The sequence below is a fragment of the Balearica regulorum genome, chromosome 6 (assembly GCF_011004875.1).
Source record: "Balearica regulorum gibbericeps isolate bBalReg1 chromosome 6, bBalReg1.pri, whole genome shotgun sequence".
Classification (NCBI taxonomy): Eukaryota; Metazoa; Chordata; class Aves; order Gruiformes; family Gruidae; genus Balearica; species Balearica regulorum.
The window spans coordinates 13,202,001-13,229,984 of NC_046189.1; the positions used below are offsets into that span (position 1 = coordinate 13,202,001).

Consider the following 27,984-nt stretch of genomic DNA (forward strand, 5'->3'; position numbering starts at 1 on the left):
AAGATCTGAAGAGAAACACAGCATCAATATTGGAAGGAGAAAGAAGAAAACAGGAGAAAAGGGAGAAAGGAAGTAAGAATAATAGTGGCTATCCTTACAGGATCTAATGATGTGTTGGGTTTCTGTGGGTTGGTGGTTCTGGAGTTTTTTGAGTGATGGTAAATGCAACTATTTACTTAAAATATTAGCAATAGGATATATTCTGTTTCTGATAGTTTTGTGACAGTGTAGATTTGGTTCGAGGGTCATGAAGTGTACATGTTCTTCACCTTAGGGCATGACACAGTAAGTAAAGTCCATGTCCCCTTCCTTAAGAAGTGACAAAAATGCTGTTTTGAAAACTGTAGAGGCTGCTGTAAATAACCCCTGCAGTGAAAAAGGGAGGGAGTCTCACTGTGTTTGGCTGCTTGGGTGGGAAGTGATCATAGCCCTGTAATGACCAAAGAGTTGTGGAGACATGTTGTGTGTTGTGCAGCATTCATGGATGTCAGATAGTGATTTGCCACACTGATGTCTTGACTCTCAGTAGATTCTTAAACCATTGCAGTACTCATTCTGTAATCATGCGTCTAAGCAGTATTTATTGCCTTGACACATCTTTCAAGAGTGGGATGTGGGTAGATCAATTCTCTGTACTCGCTGCATAGTGAAAAGTAGCCCTGAAGTCAGTATTTGTTAACATGCAGGAATTTTGTGATGCCAGTTGTCTGTCACTTCTCCCATAGTTTTTTGCGTCCATCAGTACACGTGATAGGGACTGTCTGTTGTTGCTATGCTGTGCGTCTAAAATTTGAGTCTGGAAAGTGACTGGATGCAGGGCCTGGGTTGCATCAAGTTGCACGTGTATTGCAGATTAGCATGGTTGAATCATACCAAACTTCCATTCAGTAGGCAAAAGAAAAGGGGGAAAAGAATTAATTCTGGATCCATCATGAGTTTAGGGTGTTAGCACAGTAACATAAAAAGTGACATGCTGGTGAAATTTCATGGTCTTGGGCTAGTTTTCATAAATGTCTAGTTTTCAGAACCTGCTGTTGAACAAGATAAAACAAGCCACTCCTCCTCTGTTCCTGCTTTGTCAGTGCTTGGAACAAGGCTGTCGGACTCACTGCTCCATGGCACTGGATTTCAGTTTTGCTTTCTGACAATGGAAATAGAAATTTCTTGTACTTCTGTACATGCTGTGTATATGGAAGAGGGGAAAGAATTGGCAGAATATAGATGATGCCTTTCAGTGGCTCAGAAGATGTACCCATGAGGCAGGAGATTCTGTGGTGTTTTGCACCAAACTTAAGTTGCTTGATTTTTCTCAGCCACCTACATTGACATGACTGAGCCATAAATCCAGTTTACTTTACACCGTTACATACTTGTGTCTTAGAATAGTTCAAGAGGAAGTTATGGTACTGACAGTTGTAGATGGAGCGTGCTGTATGTCTGATCTCCCCTTTCAACTCTGCATAAGAATTTACAGTGACTCTTCTTACAGACGTCTGAGTCAGAGAAGTTTTTTATGACAGTTTCTGAGAATTCTGATATCGAGAGTTTTACATTTCTGACATGCAGGATGGTGTTGCTGAGAAGAAGCTGCCATCTGTGTGGATGGTCTGCTGTGTATCTGACTATATTTCATTTAAACTGTATCTCCTGTACTGAATTATTTGACAGCTTTTCTGTGGCTGTTTTGGAGAATGTCTTTTTTCAGCTTCAATACTAGAATCAATAAGACATGGCATAATATCTGTATCTCACTAAGACATAAGACATCAGGAATTATGTTTTTGTGGATTGTGCCTTTCTTTACATGCCATATTTTCAAATTAGTGTTACTCAGTGTATTTTCAGTGTTTTCCAAAACATCATAAGAAATGTAACGGCACCAATTCAAATCACTAAATACCTCAGTATTTAGCAAAATTGGTGCTGTTACAACTACTACTAAATTACTATTACTAGTAACTTATAAATGCTGGATTTCAAGCTGATTTTCTGAAGAAAATTTCTGAATGCAGTCAGACTGATTGTCCCTGTCTCCCTCTAGACCACAGAAAACTCTTGAAACTCTTGGTCAACTCATCTTGTAGATCTCTACGGCTTGCTAAATTTGGCTGTGAAGTTCTACAGCTCTATAAAATGAGCTGACTGAATAAAGGATGGCAGGCCTTTCAGTTTCAACAGATAATTCGGCCGTTGTTTGTGTGTTGGACGGCAGCTCTTTGGCATGAGCAGGGAGACTCCTCCCATTCTGGCTCCATTGACCAGAGGGTGAGGGGGGAGGATACAGGTGTCACCAGGGATTCTGAAAGCCCCGAGGAGCCTGCACTGGGCAGGGCCTGCTCACCTTCCTCCTCCTCCCCTTACTGCAGCAGGGGTGCGGAGGGGACAGACCTGCATAAAACCGGCATTGGAGCCCTGTCCCACAAGCACTACTCTCAAGTTTCTTGTCCGTGAAAAAAAAAAATCTGCCAAACATGTTTGGGGCTTTTTTGCGATGTGGCCTGCTTTAAAATGGCTTGACAGCACAAGTGATAAGAGTTACTGGTCACTTGTATTTCGTCCTGGAAGCGTTGTCGGTTGCTTTTTTTCTGACTATCTAGCGAAGTTCCTCGGCCGGGGTGCCGGTAAGAGGTTCCTGAGGCCGAATGCTGGTAGGGCCCCGGCGCGGGCTCGGCCGGAGGGGAGGGGCGGCCCTGCGTAGCCGCTTCCCGGCGCTCGGCCGATCCACGCAGGATGCCGCCGGGCTCCGTGCGCCCGCCCACCCACTGGTAGCGGTAGCGCGCTCTGCGGGCGTGCCCCCAAATCCTTCCCCCTGATCGATTTTGTTCCGCTTTCCGCCCCCGCTACTGGGGTATGTGGCCTCCGTCTGGCAGCACGGCCGTTCCCGGCTTCAGCGGAACGGAAGGCTCTGCCCACCCCCCCCCCCCCCCCCCCCCCGCAGGGAGTCCCGGCGTCATGACTCAGCACTTGGGCGCGCACCGCGGGCTCGTGACTGGCCGGGAATGAAATGAGAAGTGCTGAGCGCTGCCCCCAGAGAAGCTGCCGGGAGAGGGGACGGGGTCGGAATTCACGTAAGAGGTAAGAAAGGGGGGGACTGACGTGGAGAGGAAACGAAAGACAGCGTCGGCTCCCGCGTCCGGAGCCTAAATCCCGCTCCTTCCTTCTAGTATCGTGTAGCTGCCTCTGGGCTGCCCGCCGGGCCGGAACTGAATACTCCCATTGCTTGTGGGGCGGTGTGCTGAGCCTCGGCATTTCCTCGTGCTCCGTGCTTTTGCATTGTTCTTAAATCTTTTAGTCTGGCAGTGCCCCAATCAATAAAACTTTTAAAAAGTAATTTGATAATCTTTATTGCCAATTTTATGTAATTTTCCTTCTCTAAGGGTATATCATAAAACATAAATTAGAGTCGCGGATCCATCACTTTTCTGTGCCTGCTGCTGTCCTGCTAGCTCTAGCTATAAATGTTAGGGAGAGTCGCCGTAAACCTGGGGAGTGGGTGGGTCCAGGACTCCGTGTGTGTTAGTGCTGCGTGTTTAGCATCATCTTGTTTTACTGGAATAGGGATTGTTTGCTCGTTTTACTTCTTTGCTTTAGAACTCCGTTTTTTACCATGATGTTTTATAAATAGCTCGTAAAATGCATGAAGTGGTAGAGAGTTCTAAAAACACCGTAGCAGTAAGCCGAGCAGCAGTTGAGCAGGCAGTGAGCCGACAATATTTCTTTTCATTGTAGTGCTAGGAGAGAGGGCCAGCCCAGCCTGCCCTCTACAGAGGTGGAGAAGAGAGGTTACAGACAGCTGGTAAATGCAGCACACGTTGAGGGGTCTTGAGGGTATTCCAAACTCGAGGAAATCTTTAGAGTGAAAAAAGCTTTCCGAGAATGACAGCAACACAGACTTGAAAACTGTTTTAAAAGTAGATGAAGGAATTTGTGCTGAATCTTGCTTCAGTTTGATTTGCTGATGAAATTACGATGTACACCTGGTATACACACAACTTGTCCCTGTTCTCTTAAAGCAATGATTTTTTAAACTCATTTAGTTGAAATCATTGGCTCTAAATTCTGAATTGTCATAATTCAGTTTTAACCTGGATTATACAGGTTTGTTAGTTTAGGCGGGAGTCAGTTTAACCCAAGTTATTTTGCTAAATTTAGTTGACTAAAGCATGTAGATAGGATTTAAAGTAGCTTTTAGCTAAATGAATTTAAAGTCTGATTTACTGTGAAGTGATAAAATTTCTGTGTGTAGATAACTGGCTGAGATCTCAAACTTTTTGATAGCAGCTTAAGTGAAGAGGGTGTCACAACACATGGGATTTCATATGCGGAGAGAAGGAACGTGAAGAACGATTACTGAGCTATGGAAGAGTAAGTTTGAGCAGGAAAAAGCAATCTGACCTTTTTTTTTGTTTGGTTGGTTTTTTGTTTGTTTGTTTGTTTGTTTTGCACAGACTCTGACTTGTGACTTAGGGATGAGACATGATTTAGGATCCCTGGGTTCTGTCAAACCTTGTTTCCTAACTGGGCATCTGGACTTGGGGATTATATTTTCTATCTGCCACTGAACACAAAAATGCAACAGTCTCTCGTCTGTGCCCCCATGTGCTATGACATCCTCTGTGGTTTATCTGCTGAGCTGTCCTCCCAGATGCTTCAAAGGCTTTGGATTCAGAGGCTCTGTCCCTAGTCCACTTCCCTGAATTTTTCTTGTGCTCCCTCATGTAGAAATGTTTGCTGCTTCCAGCTGCTCTAAACAAAAGATTAAAGACCTACTTGCCCATTTGAGCAGAAGACACTGAAGCACCTTTTAACCTATATAACCTTCCACAGGCAGAAAAGAACTGCTTAGGCTACATGGAAGAAGTTGGTGTAGTGGAAGTGTGATTAGTCTCTTCTAAACTTCACTAAGATTGAGTTGCTTGTGCGATTGAGTTGCTTGTGCAACTGAGTTGCTGAGCGCTATTACATTTTAGTTGGCATTTACTTCTAAGGGAGGCTTTAGGGTTTTCTTATGCCAAATGTGAAACGGAGTCTGGTAGCAAGATAGGACTGGGAGTGGATGGATATTCCACAGCTTCAGCTTGGGTGTCAGGCTTGTAACAGAGGAACACCTCTCTGCTACAGCCAGAGAAGAATGAGCCCTCAAACTACAGATCAAGGAAAGTGTGTGAACCACTGTGCTCTCTCCACTGAGAGTTGTAGTAAGTTACTGCAGAGATTCTTCCCACATACAAACAATGGAGAGAAGCAAAGATTTGAACGTGGAATATGTTTGAAAGAAATAGAAGAACTTAGGGACCTCTTGAGGTCATCTAGCCCAGTTTTCTGCTCAGGGCAGGGCTAACTTCAAATTTAGACTGGGTTATTCAGAGCTTCTGCCAAATCTGTTCTTTGTTGTAGTCTTGTGTTTGGAGGAGGAAGTAAGTTTCAAATTTATTTCAAGGAAAACTTCTGCAGAGAACTCAGGGCTTCCAAACAGTTGTTGGATGAAATCTGATTACAAGGATTGTTGTATTGAAAATTCAAGTGTTACTAGTATTTGCTTTCTATTTTCAGGCAGAGAGACTGTTGGTTCTAGCAACATGGAGGATGATGTCAGCTTGAAGTTCCGTCAGCAGCTTCTCCTTATTGATGAAAATCTGGTGTCTGAAGATGTAGCAGCTTTAAAATTTCTCTGTACTGACTTGCTCCCCTTCAGAAAACTAGAAGGTGTGAAGTCAGCAGTGGACATCTTTCAGCTTCTCATGGCTGAAGAATATCTGAATGAGGAAGATACTTTCCTACTAGCTGAACTCTTATACAGAATTAAATGTCACTCCTTGCTCAATAAACTTGGTTATACCAAGGAGAAAGTGCAAGAATGCCTGCATGAAAAGGGAAGAGTGTCTCCATATAGGTAAGCTTACAGTGGGATTCTGTTCTCTCCATTACTGCCATTTATGCCATACAGTTTCTCTTTCCGTTTTTAAATTCTCAGATTGCTTTTAGTTTCTACGCTGTCTTCTGTTCTACTTTTATCTCACTGGATCTCTGTTACAGGCAGATGCTGTATGAATTGTCAGAGAACATTACTGATGAGATGTTGAAGGATATCATATTCCTCCTGCAAAACTGTCTTCCAAAGCGACGGATAACTCTTGTATGTGAGGAGAGAGCCAAATGCGTATATGGCGGGAAGTGAAAGAGGGGGGGAAATAGGAGGAAAAGCGTGGAAAGTATTTCGCAGATAGGGCATGATCTGCAACGGGGCTAGTCAGTATTTATAGGCTCAGCAAGGAGGAAGCTGTTGACAGGTAAGCATGGAATTTAGTGCTTTGCACCAGGGTCTGTCACTGACAGTCTGCAGTCTTCCATTAGATCATAAAAGGGTGACGAATCAAATCTTCGCCCTGTTTGAGCCATGTGCAAAGGAGATTCATGTCCGTATGTCACTGGTACTGTTTCATACCAATAAAGCCTTCTTCGAGCCAAGAGTCATTAATATGGTTTCGGTGAAGCTGTTTAAACAAGACCGTACCAAATAATAACACAACCAGTAGTTTTCCATGGAGTAACATTTCTGCCTCGCACAGTGGTGTAAAATTGACTGTTGGGACCTTGTTGGTAGGAAGCAAAGCAGATAATAATGTGATTGTTTGAGGCAGACAGGGCTGAGGCAGGTTTTGAGTTCTAAGGAACAATAACTATATTTTACTCTCTGCTTTTGGATGCAGTCTGCTCTGGAATTGCTGATTTTATTGGAAAAACAAGGCCTTTTAACTGAAAACAATGTACAGATGCTGGAAGAAGTCTGTATGAATGTTTCACCTGATCTCCTGGAAACAGTAAACTGCTACAAAAGGGCAAAAGGTGAGAAATTCAAGAGTCAGGGAGTAGGTTTACAAAAACGCAGGAAGCACTAGAAGGGTCAGGGCAACTGAACCTCAAGGTCCTATGTGTGCATTGCTGGAACAGAAGTTAGAGTGGGATTGCTCATCTTCCTGCATGAATTTGGCATAACAGTCCCTAGCTTGCATTACTTCCTAGCTGAATTCCAGTAGACGTATGCCTGGGTATCTGAGGCCACACAGAGCAGTCCAGCACATACAGAACAGGCTGGGAAACTGAAAAGCTATCCATAGTTACGTCACACGTCTCCATTTCCTCATGAATAGTATTGAGATTGTGATGATTGTCCTGTAAAAGGCACTTTGTGATTTATGAATGTGCACTACAACAAGGCAGTTAGCTGCTGATAAGCTGGTGAGGCAAACTGTATGTGCATGTGTGTCTGTTACATGGTAGGCTTTGTTACTAAATGTGTGATTCATGTTATCAGAGGTTATACTGCAGTTTGTAATTTTCCTTCATTTAATGTCCTATGGAGCGACTATAAGCATACTGGGGAAAAAGTTCTGTTTCCATTTATTTAAGCACTGGGAAACAAATTCTGGGAAGTACAAAGCTACGTCTCCTTAGCAGGTGCAAGGGCACTCAGCGTTTCATGAGTTCCATTCCCCCATGCTTTCTGAGTGTGTTTCAAAGTTCTTTCTATTCTAATACATCTTTCAGTAAATATAAATCCACGTTTGCCTAATGTACAGATCCGTACTAGTTTAACTTAAAGGCACTTGGCTTCTCTCATTTTGTCTCTTTCTGCTCTTAGTGTCTCTGCCTCAGCAGGAGAACAGTGTGCCAGTCAAGGAATCTTCACTGTCTCACACTGGACACATCAGAGTATTCTCTTCCCCACAGGTACACTGGAGTACACACTGCCAACTTGGGTTTCAGTGGTTTGAGGGGTTGGGTTTTTTGTCTTGCCACTACTTTGAAACTGTGCTGACTGTGAGATTTTTTTCTAAATCTTACTTGGTTTAGGAAGGGAACAAGTATATTTGTTCAGCATGGAAGAAATACAGCTGCGTATAGTATCAAATAGTGGAAGTAAAAATTACTACTATTTGTCACATGCAACTGGGGGGAAAATAATGTTAGGAAGAGGGATGAGTAAGAGAAAAAGCTAGACGGGTGCCTTCTAAAGAATGGGTCAGTCGGTGCTGATTTTAGGGTTTTGGCTGATCAACACTAAACTTATCTCTAAAGGCTAACACCATACTTTGAGGATCAGTTCAAACTGCTGCAGCTAAAGGAAGCGGTCCCACTTTCTCAATGTACCAGTCCTTGATCAGTTAAACCCCTCCTGCAGCTGCATGATGAATCAGATTGGGAAACTTATCAGACTATAACTGATCTCTTTTTTGGGGAAGAAGAGAGGAAGGGAGGGAATTTTATCCCAGTTCTGAATGAGGGAAACAAGCGATCTTTCTAAGGATGCTTCCCAGAAGTGAAGTTCTAGTAGACAAGAGCTGAGGAAAACAAGCTACTATCAGAAGGGTTTGCATTACTGCTGCTTTGAGCTGTATTTGCTTTACACATGTAGAGGGTTTGGGGAAGCCTTCATTCATGGCACAGTAAGAAAATGAATGTAGTTTTATTAAGAAAACATAGATTTAGAAGAATTTTAAAAAAAAAAGACTGTTTCCATAATCCTGATTATCGTGCTTGATTTTTCTTTAAAATGATGAGAGGTTATACACTTTTGCCATGCTATATAATAAACCTTTGACACTTACTGCTAGAAGATGTCTCTTAGGCAGGACTAGAATCACTGGTTATAATGATTTTTTGTACTCAAATAATTGACTATCCAAGAGAATTGATAATGGGACTATGTTGGGACCTTTGTTTTGTTTATAGTGACTGCCTACCCCTATAGTGAGAGGATCATTTGGAAGTGAAAGAAAATTCTTTGCTGTTTTCCTTTATCCTTAAGAGAAAATATAGTTGTTTCCAGCTCTGTGAGATTTGCTGTAAGTTGGGAAGTCTTTTGTAATTTCATTATTAAATGTTTGCTGCTCTTAGGAATTCAATACTTTTCCTACTCACTACTTAGAGCTTTGTATTAAGCCTATTTTGCTAAAATCACTATGAAAACTTACTATATATAATAATGATTTTTAATATGGTATTTCCCCCACTCAAAAAATAGGAGACCTCAATCAAACCTGTCAATTCTAATATCAATGGTAAGAATTTCTGAAAATTTGTTTGGTTTTTATTACCTTTATGTTTAATGTTGCATTCCTTTACTTTTTCTGGGAAATTTCTAGCATTTGGTTTAATGCAGCACACTTACCTTGCTGTCTTATTGGAAGGCTCTTTAGCTTTCTGCACAAATAGATTTGAAGGATTTCTGTTCTTCTATAAAAGAGGCAAGAGAAAATTGGCAAATCCTGTGTGTTTTGTCAATCATTTACTAGCAACTAACTAGTGTGCTTTCTGGGAAGTGAAATAAGGACTGGTCTGATTAGAAGTAAAAAGATTATTTCTTTCCTGAAAACAAAAAACAAATTTTCCGTTTAAATATCCCTGGGAGGACAAGAGAATGGGACACTATGACTGTTTATAAAACTGGATGTTAATTTTTTGGGTACAGGATTTTACCTCTGACTTCTTTTGCTGTATAGATCATTATGTTGAAGAGCCTGGGAGTGTTGCATGTTAGAGATGGATGTTTTGAATGCATTAAATAGTGTATGATTATACAAAAGGAGACAAGCATTTTAGGGCATTCATAAGAGGTAAATAAAGGAGCAGTAAATCATGTTACATTTGGATCAGATCTCTGAAAAGATTCTGTAGAAATAACGGGGTGGTTTGCATCCGTCTTTGTGGCTCCATGTCAAATTGACCAGTTGTAAAGTGTAGCAGTACAACATCTGCCAGCTCTTTTCCATGTTCAGGCTCTGTCAGTGCAGCCTTGCTCTGAAAGTTGGTCTGAGAGTTATTATCAGTGATTCAGGAACAACAACAAAAAAATCTATAATGGGAACTTCAGTAGTAACATCGCAGATCTTTCTTACAATACAGTTTATTTCTAAGCTGATTTCCAAATGAAAAATTAATTTGAATGTCTCAGGTAGGATCTATCCTTGTACCATGGATACCTTTGTTCCACAATACCAATGCAAATAGAAACCTTGTCTTTGTCACAAAAATATATATAATAAAAATAACTGGAGGCATGTTCAGAATAAATCCTTTGAACGTGACAGTGTTGTCTCATATGGAGGAATTATTCCTTTCAGTGAAACAGTATTTCACATACAAAAAGTGCTGTATTGTAGCTAAACTCCTTTTTGCTACATCCACCAATATTGGATTTTTCTTCATAAATATCTGCTGGTTTTTGGTTTTGTGGTTTTTTTCTTAGATTACAAAGCAGCTAATCTTTTACAATGGTCCCCTGAAATGAAGCTGGAGCTGTCTGGAGAATTCAGCAATATAGAAAATGAATCCAAGGTTTGAGACAATCTCTTAAATCCTTCTTTTTGAATACCTGGGTGTTTGAGGTCTTCATCCCTGTAATGACATTTATCATGCAAAGACATGTGAGATGTCTGTGTGTCTCCTGAAGTTTTTTGAGTTGTCTGATCAACTGGAATGTTTCAAGGAATATTTTAACCTTGGAGGCCAGAAATTTACCAATATTGAAAGATGTGGTGGAGGCAAAACAGGCATAATACCTGTGATGTTATCCACACATCAGAGCATCTGCTTATCTTCCTGATACAGGCAAAATGTTTGGCATTTTCTTAAGTTGTGCATTTTAGAGATGGCAGCAGAATGTGCAAGACGCTGAGACAAACACAGCTTCACAGTTCCATCTTCCTGGATCCGGCTTAGAAAAAGCTTCAGGGCATCTTGAAATTAAAGCGATAAGGGGTAGCATGCAAAGACCTTGTGAGAAGTATTAAAAGTGGCAAGAGTTTTTAGTAAGCTGTTGCAGGCATGTAACAATCTTCCTCAATAAACCACAGCTCTTGGTACAGGAGAAAAGATCTCTTGTGAGATCCATTCGTAGAAACCTTATGTGCACTCTTTAACCTTGTACAGCAGTGTAACCACTGAGTTGTCCCTCTGGCTTTTTCCTTCTGATGAGTATTGAGCAAGTTGCTGCAGTTGTTCATCGCTATTTAATTTCTTTGAGTTCTGTGCTATAACCTGTCCTTTTATCACATGATGTTCAGACTGCTGTAGCAAAAGTACTTCTTGGTGCTGTTGAAGGCACTTGGAGTGCTGCCTTCATTTTGTTCTACTAAAATGCACAAAAGCAAGTGTTTGTTGCTCTCTCTAGTGAGCAGAAAGGAACTGGAGTGGTGGGAGTTTTTGATTTCAACCCGAGGTTGGACTTGAAGAGATGGTACTTGAAGTTTTGGTGACTTTTTAGTTTCTAAAATGCTCTTTCTTAAGAGTGGAAGGTAACTGTTAAGTCTTAGCAAAACTGGTAGTGTGGCAGGTTTATACACTTCTGAGATCTCTCTTCCACTTGCATCCCTTTCCAGTGGATAAGTGTGAACCACCTGCTCCAGGTATTTATCACTACTCTCGAAAAAAAAAATCTCAGATGTCCAACATCGTATAGTTTCACCGTGAACCCTCTGCCATCTGGTTAAAATATTGTTGTGACATTGAAAACAGTTGGGGACTTCTATCCCCATCACCAATTCAGATTGCAGAGTTTGGCTGCTGAATCCTCCCTTTTGCATACAGATGACCAACATGGCTGCTAAACCTTTCCTCTGCAGTTTGATAGTATGGTGATGGTGTGCTTCAGGGTTCACTAATGATTTTTCACACAAGGAGGCACTGTTGGGTTCCACTTTTTAAAGCGGAGTCTTAGATCCTCTAATTTTTGGCTGCCTATTTGAGACATGTTAAGGAAATATGAGTAAGTTGAATAAATTCATTGAGGCTGTAAGCCTTTTTCCTCTCCTTTCTACAGAAAATGACAAGCTACAAAATGGATGGACCGCAACAGAGGGTTTGTCTTGTTATTAATAATGTTAACTTTGAAAGGTCTCTTCAGGAGAGGAAGGGTTCTTGCAAAGATGCTGGTAAGTTACTGAAGTGAGATTTTTGGAGGATTAGTCTCTCTATTTCCCCATGTGAGTTGATTGTCTAGTATTGCTTAGTATTGTATTGTGTATATTTTACTTAGCTAATAACTTAGAGTAAAATGTTTGATATCTGTTAAATTATGTCCTTTGTGTATCCTAGGGGAGGAAGGGTTAAAGGATGAATCATTTTAAGAATCCCTTTTTACTTAGGCTTTATCTATAGCTATATTAAAGAACTAAAAGTAAAATAAACCATCATTCTACATGATATCATGGAAAATTCCATAATCAAGCAACTCTGAGCATACTTATTTTATTCTGTTCATTCTGTTTATCTCTTGTGTATGAAACTCTAATAGTCAAAACTGCAACTTGAAAATAAAGATGTGAGGAAGGTTTTGAAAGATCTAATCTGAAACTCAGGGTGTGAGGATTCCTCATATTTTCAGGTGTCACTTAGAGTGTCATTATGCATTGTAAAATGTCATTGTATTTTCTGAAACTTGTCTAGAAAAATCCAAGAACTCTGTGTTTGAGCTGATGACATCTTTTTTTATTCCAGTTAACCTTTAGTTGATACTAGTATAAGGATGAATCTGCAGAAGTGTCAGGGTGTAAGGTCTTTCCTGGTTCAGATTAGCTTGCATAGTGACTTCATTAAATGGTTTTCTACTGCCTCAATTTTTGCTTTTATCTTTCTTTTAATTACAGAGGAACTGAGGCGAGTATTCACATGGCTTGGTCTGGATGTGAGGACCTACACAGATCTGACGGCTCAGGAGATTAAAGAACTCATGCGAACTTGGCAGTGTTGGCAAGATCACAAAGACAGGGACTGTTTTATATGTTGTATTCTATCTCATGGAGAGTCAGGAGCAATCTATGGGAAAGATGAGGAACTTGTATCAATCCGCATGATCATGTCCCACTTCACTGCCAAACAATGTCCACAGCTGGCTGAAAAACCCAAACTCTTCTTTATCCAAGCATGCCAGGGTAAAGACATACAGTGTCCTGTCTATGTTGAAGCTGATGCACAAATTCCTGACTTGTCTTCCATGCAACAGAACATTTCTCCTTCTGAAAGTATTCCTGAAGAGGCTGATTTCCTCCTAGGCATGGCCACAATTGACGGATATGTCTCTTTCCGGCACGTTCAACAGGGTACTTGGTATATTCAGGCCCTGTGCAGCAAGCTACAGTTGTTGGTACCAAGGTATATACTTTGCGTAGCTCTTCCACGAAAAAATGGGAGGAACTTCCCCCCTTTTTTTTTAATCCAAAGGCAAATTCACATAGGAACACTAACTGATGATTTGTTTGCTTGCTACTGATAAATTTACATTAACACTGCTAGTACCATAGATATAATCTGGAGAACATGAAGTTTATTGTAAAAAACCTCAAAACCTTCCATCTATATGCTTTAAGGCAGAGCCATCTCTTTCTTGAGTGGATTTAGGTAAAAATATTTTATTCCGTTATTTTTCTTTACTGGTTAAATCAAGCAAGGCAGAGTAAGAAAAGGTCTTTTGTTTTTAATATTACTCAAATAAGAACAAAAGAAGAGAAATTTGGAGAAAAGAATGTGTTTTCTTTTTTGTGTTTTAAATGTTTATACTGACTCTTCTAGATGATGTGGGAGGTGTTAAATGGAGTGCCGCCTGCTCATTAATAAGTCTTTTTATTTTTGCTCTCCTTCTGGATGTAGGGGTGAAGATATTTTGTCAATTCTTACAGAAGTTAATGAAGATGTGGGCAGACGTGTTGACCGCTTGGGGACAAAGAAGCAGATGCCCCAACCAGCATATACCTTAAGAAGAAAATTTATATTTCCCATACCTAGAGACCCTCCTCCTTCACAGCAACATTGAGGCTTTTAAAATACATCCTTTTATCAGCACATCTCATTTAAATGCGATTTACCACACTGCCTGTTGTAAGGCAGTTACCCAGAATCCTGAGGAACTGTTAGCTTCAAGGCAGGGCCTCAGAATTTTTTTGCCAAACAAACTCTAAAACTGGAGGAAACACAATTAAAACAATCCATGTGCCAGCTATTTATATCTTCTATATATTCAGAGTTATCAGGGTTGAGAGAAGCATGCTTCTGTCATGTTAAAGGATTGTGTACCTGCACAGACTGCAGATATGAAAGTGTTTTCCTGACACCATAAGGGTTGCATGTAGCCTTCCATATCTAAACCAGGATCGTTAATGGTCTGGTTTAGCCTCATCATGTTTTATTTTGCAGGCTAACAATTTTAAATCCCACCTCTAAATCCACTATGTTCATAAAGAATGACAAGAGGTGGGAATGAAAAGGAGAAAGCTTAAGTAGTATGTGGAAAAGGATTTCTTCCATCTCTAATTTAAATCATGTTTAACTTAATGGAGAACCAGTTAACTATTGAAATCAGTAATTTGTTCCACAAGGCACACCGATACCGTCTAACATAAACCTCACGTACAATGAGATCTTTCCAAAACTGAGTAAAGCCAAAATGCTGCATAGTATTCCCTCTGTGAAGCCCTGTGAACTGTCATTTCCTCATCAGTTCTGGGAAGAAAAGTTAGGGTAGAAGATTTGCATGCTATGAAGTACGGCATTCAGCAGTGTATCTGTAGGTTTATCAGATTGACTAACTTTTTTAAGCATTAAATTTTCTGATTATCATTTCTTGTTTGAAGATCTCAAAGGCTTCTAACACAACATTTTGTGAGTTAAGTGAAATAATGTCATTTTGTTATGAGCATTTATTATGTATGTCTGTGTCCTTCCTGTTTGTTCCTGCATTAAATTCATACTTAAGAGCTTGGTGAGATAAAAATTGTGTACTGAGGTAAGGCTTATCCTTGTTTCTGACTGGCCCTGCACTTTGTTGGGCTGCAAGAATCAGTGGGGTTTTAGCTGCCTCAGAGTTTAAGCTGAAGTGAAACTGTTTCAGAAAAGCATTGATTGTTACATAAGATTACTAACTATAAGTTGGGTGAAGATTTGAAAGAGTACTGTTTAGTGCTGTGGGACGCAATTTTTAGCTTGCGCTATCCAGGATTTTTAGGAGAGGAGTTTTGCATCATACAGAGCATGTATGGCAGTTTGCCAAAACATAATGGTCACTTTTTATCAGGATGAATTGGTAGTTGTGTGACCCATTGCATTTTGAGTCTTCTGAGTTAGTATGGCTGCCACATTTGAAGTCACGTTTGTTCCACAGATAGAAAATGTTTTGTCTGTTAGTAGAATATGTAACATACTGTAATAGAATCATGAAGTTTCTGGCTCAACAATTACTGATCAGACTTGGTGCGCTTTTGTTTTGTATGTTTATATAACAATTGAATTTTTATCAGTATGGAGTAAACATTGACAAGAATATTGACCTTGTTTTACAGGATCTGGTTTTCATTTTTAAGTTTTGGTAGACAGAGAACATCATCATGTTATCTTGTTTTCTCTTTAGAGACTTCTGCCTGGGTAATCTCCAGTTAAGTCATAGATAGGTAAAGGTGGTCAGAAGAGTCTAAGCTGACTTTTGTCTTGAGTTCCCTGGGGAGAGAAATCCACACTTGTCAAGTATAAAAGACTGGTAAAGTCTCCCTCACTCATAATAAGGTTTGTTCAAACACAGCTTACACTGGCATGGTTTATACTATTCAGTGAGAATATTTTGCTTGTGTGTGTCGAGGGTTGTACTTATATGGTTGCACGCTGTAATACTTGGGTCCACGCAGTGGTACTCTTGTCAGCACAAGCCCAGAGGCAGGGTAGGCTTAGCACTATAAGCACAGCTGCCATTCAGCAAGATTGTTGGATGTTTCTGTATGATCTGTTGTGGTGTATTGTAAGATAGCAGTTTGAAATTCTTGGGGGAGAGTGGGTGGGGTTTATACAACTTAGATATTGGTCGCTCCTTGCTGTCCATGCTGTACACCTTTAGTGTAACTCTAGTAATACAGAGCTGCGCCAGAAAGAAATTGGCCTCAAACAGACAAACAAAATGTGGTTGGTTTCTGTTGAGGCTTACTGGTGATGGCATGGAGAAGCATATGAAGATGTGCATGCTCTCCACCTACAGAATTAAAGAAGAGTTGTGACTTGTGCAACTCATGTTTAGACAGATTTAAGTGGAACTAGTGTAAAAAGAGTCTGGGGAAGTTGGTATCTTGGGAAGATCGTGATCTTAAAGTGGGATTTGTAACATGCACAAGTCACAGGAGCTGTGTATCCTGCCTTATGCCAGTAGAGGCCACAGTCTCTACAGTTGCTGAGTGGTCAGTAGCCTCAGCATTTTTGCTTCCTCAAGACCAGCCTTTCTGGGAGAGATGAATTTTTGGCAGGCTGCTGCACAAGGAATAGATTGGGTCACTGAGACAGTTCTAGAGGAATCGGGACGGGCAAAACCATGGTGTAGGGGAGCTGAGGGAAATTGGAGAGACTAAGTTAAAAAAGGACAAGAACATTTTGGGGAAGGGCGAGAGAGGAAGAAACAAGAAGTGAAACAGTAAAGACAAAGAGGAAGAACAGTGCCAGGAGGGCTGGTCCTTGAAACTTGATGCATGATGGGAGAAGCCTCTGTCTGGAAAGGGCCAACCTGGGCTTGGTCTCTGCAAATATTTTTCACACAGTGCTGGTCACAGCATGCTTCCTCTTTCAAACTGCAACTGAGTCTTGATTCAGTTAAGACACAGAGGAGCTGATGCAGGAAGACAGACGCTGAGGCATGGAATGACATAGAGACACAACCATTTTGGACCTGAAGATCAGATAGCGCTTGTGGTGTCCATCTCGGCTGCTTCCAGCCTTTGGATAAAAAGATAACTCATGCCAGTCAGACGCGTTTTCTGAACTGTTACTAGCGTGTGCCTTCTGGAAGGAATTTATATGCCTCATTCAATCGAAGGGTATGTTATAATTTTGCATTTATGAAGGTAGATAGGTTGAAATCAATGCATTATTGTTTTCATTGCAAAATTTTAACAAATTTTGGCTCTTCTAACTGACTGTCTTCATAACGCTGACTTCAGAGAGTCTCGTAGCTGTACTGATTGTTGATCATGTATTTCCTGCAAGGAAGATACTGGTGACCAGCAGACCATACTGGGAACCTTACCGCTGAAGGCAGAGTTCTATGGTTTGAAGAGGGTGAAAATGCCAAAAGTTAATTATTGCTTAAATTCTTTTGTAAATAGGGAAGTATATTACATAAATAATTTCAAAGGAATGTTTAGCCTTTCAGTTCCCTGTATTCACTGTGCACTGCTACTGAATTCAGTGCTGAAAGTAGACTTTTTTGATTTAGGAAATAATCTTCCGTGCAAACTGCATGTTAAAAATGGGCTTGGGTGAGTTGGAGAGGGACTTCAGAGAAAGGAGGTGAGTTGTGGAGGATCTGGTGACACAGCAGGACAGTGAGGCTGATATATTTTTGTATGGGAACACCCTATAATTGATTCACCCTTCCCTCACTGTCTTTTAATTAGGATTTATGTATGGGAGCAAATATACTGAGCTGTGCCATATGCTAGAAAGTCCTGACTATGCTGCTTAGTGTGTCCCCTTAAAATAAAAGCCAAACCTGGTTACTTATGTGGCTTGTTTACCAATTTTTCTTACAAGCACTGTAATAATTAATTTCCTGAAACTGGAACCATGATAGGTAGGATAGGGCACTGCTGCAACATTACTTTGTTATAATGTACTTACTGTAAGTCATGTGATAATATAGACCATAGTACAAAAGGCAGTACTTTTCCCTGGAACTTTAGAGACTATGGCTGTCTCACTTTTTTAAGAGTTGTTCCAGCAGTCCTCCAGCCTGTCCTTCTTCCTGATGTAAAAAAAAAAAAAATAGTAGTAGTATCAGTAGTAGTAGTAGTAGTATTACAGTTTGCTTGTTGTATCAGTTGTGTCTTTAATTTAGTAAAGTGGAAGAAAAAGAGAGAACACTTAAACATTGTTTTAGCGTGCTCCCTGAATTTACAGGCAGGTTTAAATACAGTCTGTAGGTGGCACATCTGTTCTAATTGTAGTAATTTTGTAGGTTTGAAACTTAGAGCCTTTGAGAAATAAAATGAAGATTTCCTTTACCAGAAAGATTTACTTTTATAAGCACATGCCTTGTATCTTAAACAAAAGGCATGATTTATGTGAGAAAGAAGATAACTTCATAACTAGCTACCAAGAAAATATTTTTTTTCTCGTGTGGGTATAAAAATAATATAGATCTGAGATCATTGAATCATGAGGTTAGCATATATGATTCATGTTCAGATACTAGTGGTTTTGTGGTAATATGGGCTGAATGGTATGGATTCTAGTCTGTTTAAAAGTTCAGTTTGAATGGGTTTAAAGAAAACAGTATTTGGGGGCAGAGCATGAATCGTACATGCTGTATCACAACACATGTTTTGCTGTTTTATCAGGTTTTTTGATAGACAAAGGTTTAAGATTCAGCTGTATGTTCACTCTTGCTAAACTAACAGAATGCTGACTGAGGTATGCCTCAAAAAGCTGCTTTGCTATAGAGTGGTCCTTGAGGAGAGGGGAGTACAATTGTCTGCTATTTTATTTTTTTTTTTTAAATATTTACAGTAGTACTGATTCAGTTAATCATTTGGCTACCTTGGAGTTATTAAGCTCTGGTATTGAAAAATTTGCAGTAACATTAAAATGGATTGCCTAATATTCTAGTAGTGTAGAAGTAGGAAGTTCTGATTTGCTGTTGTCAACTTTTATGTCTCCCAGTGAGTTCAATGGGACAAGATATCTCTACTGAATCAATTTTCTGTAGAGTTTCTCTTCAGAGATTCCTCGGTGTTTTAGATCTAGGCAGAGAGAATAAAGTGGCAAATGGCTCTCTTACCAGAGAGGCAGTGGAGGCAGTTCTTCTGTCAGGGTGAGATAATTGGAGGGCTTGCACTTGGTATTTTCTAACTTGTGATGAAAAGTCGGATTCGTAAGCCAAGATTAAATGTTTCTGAAGCTGGATGGGGAAGTGGTGTAGAAAAGAGGTGGTATTTGATGCTCTGTGAAACACAACTAGTTTGACAAGAATTCTCCTGGCCTTTTTAAAAGAGTTGACATGATCTGTATTTGATTTGAATATTACACACTGATTGAGAACTGAGTTTTACCTGATCCAGATAATCCAAAACAGGAAGAGGTGCTTTGGCTATGCTGACCAGGATCAGAAGCAGTGTATAAAGAAAGAAGCCAGATAGCTTACAAGAGTTATTCTCATGTGGATTCTTCTCTTTGGTATGGTGAAAAACCTTTATCTTTGTTATGGTGTAAAACCTGGCAGTCTCATTTACTACATAGTCTGTATTTCAGACTTGCAAGTGGCTATTGCTTCCAAATGGGATCAAACCTAAAAAAAAAAAACCTCAACAAAACAAAAGCGAAACAGCAGCATCCTGCCAGGACTGTACGTCCTGTACATCGGTACTTCCTGCAGTCTAGACACACCATAGGAAACAAGAACGATTCGTGACTTTCTCTGTCAATTTCACTTAGCATGGAGTTTTTTATATTCCTCGTTAACTCGAGAGAACCGAAAGAGTTAAGTATCAAAGCTACAATTGCAAGACAGCCTCTCTCTACTGAAGTGCTTTTGATTGCATGTATTTATTTGGGGCTATTCTACACGATGTCATACTTTTTTATGAATCATGTTGTTGCACTACTGACAAATGAAATCAACTTCTGTTTGTGTTTAGATCCAAATCTTGATGTGAAATGAGTACAGACTTCCACAAACTCCTTTTTGACATTTCTGAGGCTTTGGTCGCAGATGAACTGGCAGCTCTGAAGTTCCTCAGCCTGGAGCACATTCCCATGAGGAAGCTGGAAGCCATCCAGGAGCCCAAGGCATTCTTCGAAGTGCTGCAGGAGAAAGGCATGGTCGAGGCAGGGAACCTGTCCTTCCTGAAGGAGCTGCTTTATCGGATCAGTCGGATCGACCTCTTGGAAGCCCAGCTGGGCTCCAGCCGAGAGGAGATGGAGAGAGAGCTTCAGATCCCAGGCAGGGCATGGGTGTCAGCCTACAGGTAAGCATAGAAGTGGTAAACCTTTGCACGCAAAATGTACAACTGTTCTGTTGTGTACTGTCTTGTTTTCCGTCTGCACTGTTGTCTTATGAATATCCCAGCATAATTGTATTTATTACAGCATGACTGCTGCCGTTGTGAGTTTTACGTTTTGCAGTTCAAATTTGTAATGTTTACTTCTCATAACTTTCTTAATCAGTCTTTCTCTATTCTTTATTGCCAGGCAACTGTTATATGGAATTGCAGAGGACTTGACTCCAGAAGATGTCAAGAGCGTGAAGTTCCTGCTCCAAAAAACGAATACCAAAGAACAAGCTTCAGGATAATGCTGTATGCAAGTGATCTTGATAAGTTTTTAGCAAGGCTAGTTCAGAGTCTGCTAGTTCTTGTAAGAAGGGAGGAAGGAGAAAGCAGTCTGCTCTCACTAAAATCTGTTAAAAGAATTATGATAATAGCTGATAGTTGCTGTGTGAAAGAATGGACTCTTTTTTTTTCTCATTGTATCTCTTCTCTGGCCTTTTTTGCTCTCCTATTCCTATTTTTCCTCCACCATCTGTCTCCCTAATGTTTTCTTCTTGCAAAATCCATCATGCTCTTCCTTTCATCTTTGCTTGGCATTTATAAGACTTTTGTATATATGTGGTATCTAGGAAGAGTGATGTTTGCTGGAAGAAAAACAATTTTTAAGAGACAGGAAATCAAGTTCTAATGTGAGTTCAACCACAAATTCTTGTGTGTCGTTGGGTACGTTTTCTTCTTTATTGTAATTTGGGCTAATAGCAATTTGTTAACTCCTCCACAAAAGTATGAAGAGGTTTGATGAGCTAGTTTAATACTTGTATTGTAAATAGTGAATAGTGTTATAAAAATGCTTAGTAGTATTAAGAAGGTTCCTTAAAAGTCCTATTTGTATTGTGGTACCTCTACCAAAATTAGTCCTGAACACCTTTTCAGTAATAGAAAATGCAAAATGCCTCAGCTAAATGACTTAACAGCACTTCATCTGAACACAGAGGCACAACAGGATGCCATGTTGTTATCCACATCAGTGCTTTGCACTGCTGAAACAAAGCAGGATAACCTAGCCATAGGCAATTTCTAATGATATGCCTTAATCTAACTGATGTGGTTTTTTTCAGCTGCATTGCATCCTGATGCTTGTTTTAATGAGGTTTGGAGGAAAAGAAATTGGTCTTTAGCTGGTCAGTCTCTGGGAATGAGGATGTTGTCTCCTGCTTTGTCCAGAAGTGCCTGATACTGCAGTTATTGAAGGTTACTGTATGCATTTGGGTTATGTGGTTTTGTTTTACCAGTCGATGTTGAAGGTCTTACTGGAAATGGAAAGAAATGGGCTAATTAAAGAAGATGACCTGGCAATGCTGAAATATATATTAAAGGGATTTAGAGCTGACGTAAAGAAAAAAATTGATACCTATGAAGAAAAAAAAAAAGGTAAATTATTTAATCTGCTGTTTAAGAGTAGAGCTGGGTTTTTTTTGTGATTTTTATGTGTAGGATTCCAGAGGTGAGAGAGACACTTTACAGTATTCTAGGATAGACAGAGCAGTTCGTGATACCTGTGGTTTCTGAAGTTTTCTGCTACTTCGTTATTCCATCATACCTTCTTGAATCTCTCCTTGAACTATGTTTTGTGCCTTGTAAATTATTTGCTTCTCCCTCCTCTTTGCCTTAAATGCAATTTTTCTCTTCAGGAAACAGTGCACTGCTGGTTTTGGATCAGGATAGCTTTTTAGTCACCGAAAGAGACTGGAGGTGACAGTTGCCTTGGGGAAACTTGTATTGAGAGGTTGTCAGCATTATTTTCTGTTAGCCAGGCTGTTTGCTTGTAGTCAAAGGAAAAGTCTCTGGAGACCGATTACTTGGCTAAAGTGTAACCATTAGCTTTCTGTACTAGATGTGAAATTTCAAGGACTTCAGTATATCTGGGCTGTTGCGGTTGAGATGGTGACTTGTGACACCACAGCTGGGCCTTACTCTTTGGGAAACAGGATGTGTCAACCAACAACAACCAAGACCTATTAAATTTTTCCCCAGAACCTCCTTTTGGATAACTTGGGATGTGTGTTTCCTTAGACACATCTGTACAGGCCATGCAGTTCCCTGCAGAGATACCAGATAGTTTCTCCAGCGTGTCTTTGTGCTGCTGACCTGTGCTTGTGTCTCTAAAAGAGCAGAAAAAAATTGCCAGGGTTGGCTAGTGTAAGCAAGCAAGCCTTGTGTTGGGGAATGGCTTTTTAGCAGTATTGTTAATATTTTGTCCCCCCCCGGTAAGCAGAAAAAGAGCCTGTCTTATAGATCTTGTTGCCCTGACAATTAAATTCCATTTAAACGCATCTGCGTAACCTGTAAAAGAGGTACTGTGATTTATTTCCTTGGGTGGAGTCACGGGTTTGCTGATTTCTCCACTTATTTCAGGCAGTTCTATTCAAAGAAGTGTTTTGTTGCTTTGAGGAGATCTTCCATTATGCTGGTATTCTGCATCCTTGGTGTGTCTGCCCAAACAGTAAAGTTCTCTGGAGAAAAGGCAATGGCCTCAGAAACAAATGAACTAGCTGTAGTGTACCACTGTACAAAAATGGGTCTCCTCTTTCTCTTATGTATCCCATAGTGGAGATGCTAGTGAACGGCTTGCCTGGAGCGACTACTCACATTCAGCCTTTTATTATCTGGATCTTGCTACCAGTAAAAGAGCAGGGAAGAAATCGAGCACAGCTCTGCTGCACAGCTTCAGTAACTAGCAGTCTGTGAAACTGGAACCTTGCTTGGCACAGCTGTACAAAATGATGGTGTCTCAGTGATTTGGAAACCACCATCCACCTCACTCCTTGCACTGGTTTTTTCAGTGTTGAAATACGCACAGTGGAAGAATTATCTTTTTAGTCTTAAAATGTTCTGTTTATCTTCTCCGTCTTAGAAAGTGATTCTAAGGAAAAACTCCACTATCCAATGTCCATGTCTGTGCATCCAGGAGCAGAGGGTGAGACACCACACCTGGTGAGAAATACCTCAAGATTACCTTTAAAGTATTTATCCAACTCCTGGGAAAGGGGAGCATAAATTCTTAAGACTAAGCAGGTGGAAGAGCTGAAAGGGAGGGGTTCTGGCTTTATAAGTAGGCCTTCGAACAATTCTTAATTCCAAAACAAGACAAAGCCTTGTTCCTTTGTGAGTACCTGCTGTCAGCAACCTTTTAGGTGAGAAATGAAGGAATAGTGGTTGTGTGAAGAAAACCAATCTTAATGATTACGGAGACTGAGACATTAAAGTTCTGTCCAGGGTACTCCTGGACAGATGGGAAGGGAACAACACAGTCTGCTACCTCACTAGAAACCCACAAGGGCGCTTGGGGGAATGATAGGGTGCAGGAACTTTCCCTCTGTGTATGTAAATTTGTGTTTCTGGATACTCACTTTCTCCCATGCCAAAATCATATCCTAACCACAGAGAAAGAGGAGAACGGATTCAGGGAGACAAAGCAGATCCCTGTCCCATGTAGCTAGCTTGTATTGTTAGGCTTTTCCTTTCTTGTATCTTGGCCCTCGTGATTTTTTTGTGCTTGGACATGAAGGACCAATAATCTGAGTATGGCATATTTCTCTTTTGGATGCTTTGCACTGCTTTCTTATCTGCTCTCTTTGTTCCTACAGCTTGTGGAATCATATAAGATGAAAAATATCCCCCATGGTTACTGTGTGATTCTTAACAACTACATTTTTAAAAATCCGTATGAAGCCAGAGAAGGAACAGTGAAAGACAAAGGTAAGTACTTTTTAAATCCAATTACTGGTTTGTTTTTTTCTCTGATAATTCTCTGAAAGAATTATCTAGTCTTTCCTGTGAAGAAGAATCATGTCCACTGAGTTCCTTGCCTCTGGAGTAACTGGAATGACAGGCATATTGGAAATATGCCACTTGCAAAAGTTTAGCTGATGGCTTAAAGAAGGAACCACTTTCTGTTCTAGGTAAAAAGCATTGTCTTAATTGGTCATATGTACCAAATAGTGAAGGAGGGATTACTATTCCACCTTTTCACTTACTGATTGGTTTTAATTCTAAGCTATCATGGAGTAATATTTTGAAGTCCTTAAATTCTATTTAATGCTCAAATAAATGCTACTGCTTTATAATTTTCCTTAAAGCCTGTCTTCCTCCAAGAGTCACTTTTAAGATAAACAAGAGTTTATCTTAAAAAAGTAAAATCTGTTTCATGAAAGCACAAATCACCGATATTTTAACTCCATCCAGCCTGTCTACAGGCTGCTTGCTTCCCAGCTACTTTCTCACTGCCCCACAACAATTAAGTCAGCATTTGCTGAGAAGTCTGTATAGCATTTGTTAGCAGGTTACCCTGCCTTCCTTTTTGTTGCATTTGATCGTTCTCACAGAATGAGGGACCCACTTTATTTAAGAGTGGCAGAATTTGTCATTCTAAAGAGGTACCTCCTCTTTAACTTAACAACACTCTTTAAGTGTTGTTCTTAAGCATCTGAGATTACTATGCAATGCACAGTTAAAGCTTGCTTTGACACAGTAAGCTTCACTAGTTTGTACTGATTAATCAGATAATCTGAAACCTGTTTTTGTTTTAGATAGCTTAACCCAGTTGCATTTAAAAAAACAAAATTAGGCATTTGGGTTTTTCTAATTAGATTTGGCAGGCTGTCAGTCAGGTGAATTTATTGGTGGGATCTGAACACTTCTGTTAATATCTGTTCTACCACACAGACCTGGTGTGTCAGCATCTTCTTGTCACTATTTATGTTTAACAAGTGCCTTCTCACTTTTTTTTCCCAGAGGCTGTGGAAAGGGTCTTTAAGTGGCTTCAGTTTGAGACAGTTGAGCACATGGATCTAGAAGCAAAGCAAATGTATGCAAAAATTAAAGAATACAGCAAAAAAGATCATAGTAACATGGACTGTTTTGTTTGCTTCATTTTTTCCCATGGTGAGAAAGACAAAATAAAAGGCGTTGATCATAAGTTTGTAAATATTAAGGACTTACTCTCCTGCTTCAGTGGATCTAATTGTCCTTCTCTTGCTGGCAAACCCAAGCTGTTTTTCATCCAGGCTTGCCAAGGCTCTGTAGGTCATCCAGGTGTCACAGTAAAAGAAGACTCTTCTGGCCATCTTGAGAAGGATGCTACCCCTCTGACTTCCATTCCTGATCAGGCTGATATTCTGGTTGGCATGGCTACAGTGGAAGACTATGAGTGCTACCGCTGTACAGAGACTGGCAGTGTTTATGTTCAATGCCTCTGTGACAAGATGAAGTTGCTTTGCCCACTGTAAGTGTAATTTTTAATCCATGTACATTTGGGGTATTGCAGACATACGTACTTAAGCTGAAACATGAGTGTTTTGCATTTGTGCTATATGATGCTTGTCACCTGCAGGACAGTGCAGAACAATAATTATTCTGGAATTGGGCATTGTAGTCCTTCTACAGATGAACCAAAGTACAAGTGACTTCCCCTAGTTTGCCTGTGACAAAACCAGGGTTGTAATGCTGCAACGTTACTTAAAAACAAGTGTGTGTGTGTGTGTGCACGTTTTTTAACATTTTTGACTGATAAATGATTTTTCCTTCCAGTGACACCTGTTGAGAGGCAAATTTGTTGAGTGATTACACAGACAAAAAAAAAATAAAATCAGTGTCCTTTAGTCATCATTTTCATTGTTGCCCCCTTCCCATCCCCATCATGAACTTGATTAAGAAAACAGAATTTCTCTTCAGACACCACTTTCTCATGGTGTCCAGAGGAGGGCTTGGAGAACGCATAAGTTTGGTTCTGTTTCATCTTCGTGTGCTCTTCTGACTATAACCAAAGTGGAGGACTGCTTTTGCTGGAAAAGCAATGCTACATGTAGGTTCCTTTTACTCCCCCAAACACTGAATTCTGTGGTTACACAGTGGAGTGTGCAATTTCAGTGACAGGCAGGGTGAGGGGAAGATACTAGTCTTCCCTGAGATACCACTTTATTGGAGCAAACAGATCAGCTTCTTGGCCTAGCTGTGCAAGTACCATGTATTTCAATGTAACTTTTCTTCATTTTTGTTCAAGCCGCAAGGATCTCATAACCATCCTGACAGAAGTGAACAAGGAAGTGGGAGGAAGAGTATTAAATGGATGGAAGCAGATGCCAAAGATAACATCAACCCTACGGAAACAATTGATCTTCCAAATTCCACAAAGTCCATCAATTGAAAAGTAGAAAAATAAGAATACACTCAGGAATCACATCTGGAATGGGCTTCCACAGGGAAGAGAATTTGCAGGAGAAATTACCTGGATCTGTGTAGTTAGCCCCAGTCCTTCAAGGGGCCATGGGACCTAAATTTTCGAATTCCCATGTTTAATCAGTCTCCTGGCACCTGAATCTGTAGCAGTCTGGTAAGGCTGCGGAGGAGTACAGATCTGGCTGTCCATCCTGCAGAAGCAGTGGAGTCTGTTCAGTCTGGGTTTCAAGTGAGGAAGCACTTCCAAGTAGTATGATTTTTAAGAGTTACTGGAAATGCCAATGGAAGTCCCATATCTGTCTGAGTTGTTTTAAGTCCCTGAAATCTGAAGAAAAGAACAGATAGATTCAGAATGCTAGCTCCTTTTCCAGGGAGCACGTGTAAGATTGTAACTGATTTACCCAGAGGTGAATCATTGGCTGTCTCTGGAAGCTGTATAATTTTTCATGGAAAATAATATCCCTGTCCAGAAGGACCAAAAAAAAAAAAGATTATTATTATGATAATACAAGTTTGGTTCTTTTCCTCCAAGTATTTGGTTTGCTTCATGTTAGTAATTTACTTGGCTAAACAGCACTACTGTTTAGCTTTTTAACAGTAAGGGTTCTAATCGTGTTTCTGTCTCAGAGCTCTTAGGGGACAGTCTGTTTTGAATGGCTGTCAACGGCTGGAAAGAAGGTCCCACTCCATTAGATCCACTACTCTGAGATGCCTTCTCCTCCTGGCAACTGACTCTACCTCCTGTGGACTTTTGTTTCTCTTGTAATAAATACTCTTGGCTTTCACATCACCTTTGTTTGTGGTGTGTTTTCTTTTGGATGAGCTGACTGAGGGACAGTCAGCATGATGAACACTTTTACTTAAGCAGAAGGTTATTTTGCTCTCGTTGAAGCACTCAGCGGCAGCCACCCTGAGGGGTAGCATATTGATATCCATCCCTTCATTAGCAGCTGGAGAGATGGTAGGAAAGAAGTTCAGGACTTTCATGATAATGGCAGCTGATGCCAGTGAGGCTCTTCTTACCTTGCATCCTCAGCAATGTGTAGGTAGTGTGTGGGGGCTGTATGGCATTCTACCAGCTACTTTCCTTTTGAGTTTATAACAAGATAAAGGATGGACTTGAGACACTTTTTAAACTGCTTTTTTCAGTTTGTAGTTTCTGGAAATCCATGTCTAATCATAAAGCAGGGGTTCTTTATTCAATCCTGCTTGTATTCTTGAAGCGAAACTTTTTTTTTTTCTAATTCCACATGATGTGTTGGCAGTTGCATTTTGCTCCCCTTACCCTTTTTCACCTTCCAAGTAAAAGGGAGAGTGCCCATTCTTGGAATCGCAGCTTTGTTCACACAGGTTTCATAAATAAGAAGTAGACATTACAAGCCCTAGGTAAATGAGAGCGCCGTTTGTGGCAAAAGTTACCAGAAGGTGTTAGCAGGTGTGATACAGTTGTGTGGCTGTCATTTGGTTAACCATTTAGGAAGTGTGGCAACAATTTATTTACATTTTTATAATGTTTTCATAAATGAGACCCTGATATGAAGTTAGTAATTAGGTTTGTGAATGTTGTTTTATGATAAGGAAATATAGCTTAAACAAAATAACTGCTTCCTCAGGGAGAAACTTGCTGGAAGGTGGCAGCTGCTCCAGTAGTGAAGTTGTGAATCTACAGCATTTCTGGTTTTTCCTATTTCTCTGTGTCAGAGTTCAATACTCTCAGACTAAGGTCTTTCAGATATTC

The 27,984-nt window shown here is 40.3% G+C and overlaps 2 protein-coding genes across 3 annotated transcripts; both read left to right on the forward strand.

The window, feature by feature from the left end:
* The first annotated feature begins 2,750 nt into the window (after window positions 1–2,750).
* CASP10 (caspase 10) lies at window positions 2,751–15,319 on the forward strand. Of its 2 annotated transcripts, none has more exons than XM_075756326.1 (10): window positions 2,751–3,075; window positions 5,554–5,893; window positions 6,037–6,136; window positions 6,711–6,846; window positions 7,643–7,731; window positions 9,026–9,062; window positions 10,250–10,338; window positions 11,822–11,933; window positions 12,648–13,152; window positions 13,648–15,319. In XM_075756326.1, exons 2-10 carry the CDS (start codon window positions 5,580–5,582, stop codon window positions 13,808–13,810), a joined length of 1,545 nt encoding a protein of 514 aa, XP_075612441.1. In that variant the 5' UTR covers window positions 2,751–3,075; window positions 5,554–5,579; the 3' UTR covers window positions 13,811–15,319. The 2 variants fall into 2 exon arrangements, with proteins under 2 accessions (XP_075612441.1, XP_075612440.1); XM_075756325.1 differs by having other exon boundaries at window positions 2,757–3,075; window positions 5,558–5,893.
* A 98-nt stretch (window positions 15,320–15,417) lies between these two features.
* LOC104630662 (caspase-8) lies at window positions 15,418–27,036 on the forward strand. The gene is given in 9 exon segments (XM_010297699.2): window positions 15,418–15,552; window positions 19,659–19,988; window positions 20,212–20,281; window positions 20,283–20,318; window positions 21,302–21,440; window positions 22,924–23,003; window positions 23,657–23,768; window positions 24,804–25,293; window positions 26,071–27,036. Coding segments are annotated over 8 exon segments (1,389 nt in total). The 5' UTR covers window positions 15,418–15,552; window positions 19,659–19,677; the 3' UTR covers window positions 26,222–27,036.
* The last annotated feature ends 948 nt before the right edge of the window (window positions 27,037–27,984 follow it).

Coding starts and splice junctions, on each gene's coding strand:
- CASP10 (XM_075756325.1), top strand. CDS start 3,005: ATGAGAAGTGCTGAGCGCTGCCCCCAGAGAAGCTGCCGGGAGAGGGGA. Junction 3,076..5,557: donor GGTCGGAATTCACGTAAGAG/GTAAGAAAGGGG, acceptor ATTTTCAGGCAG/AGAGACTGTTGGTTCTAGCA. Junction 6,847..7,642: donor CTGCTACAAAAGGGCAAAAG/GTGAGAAATTCA, acceptor TTCTGCTCTTAG/TGTCTCTGCCTCAGCAGGAG.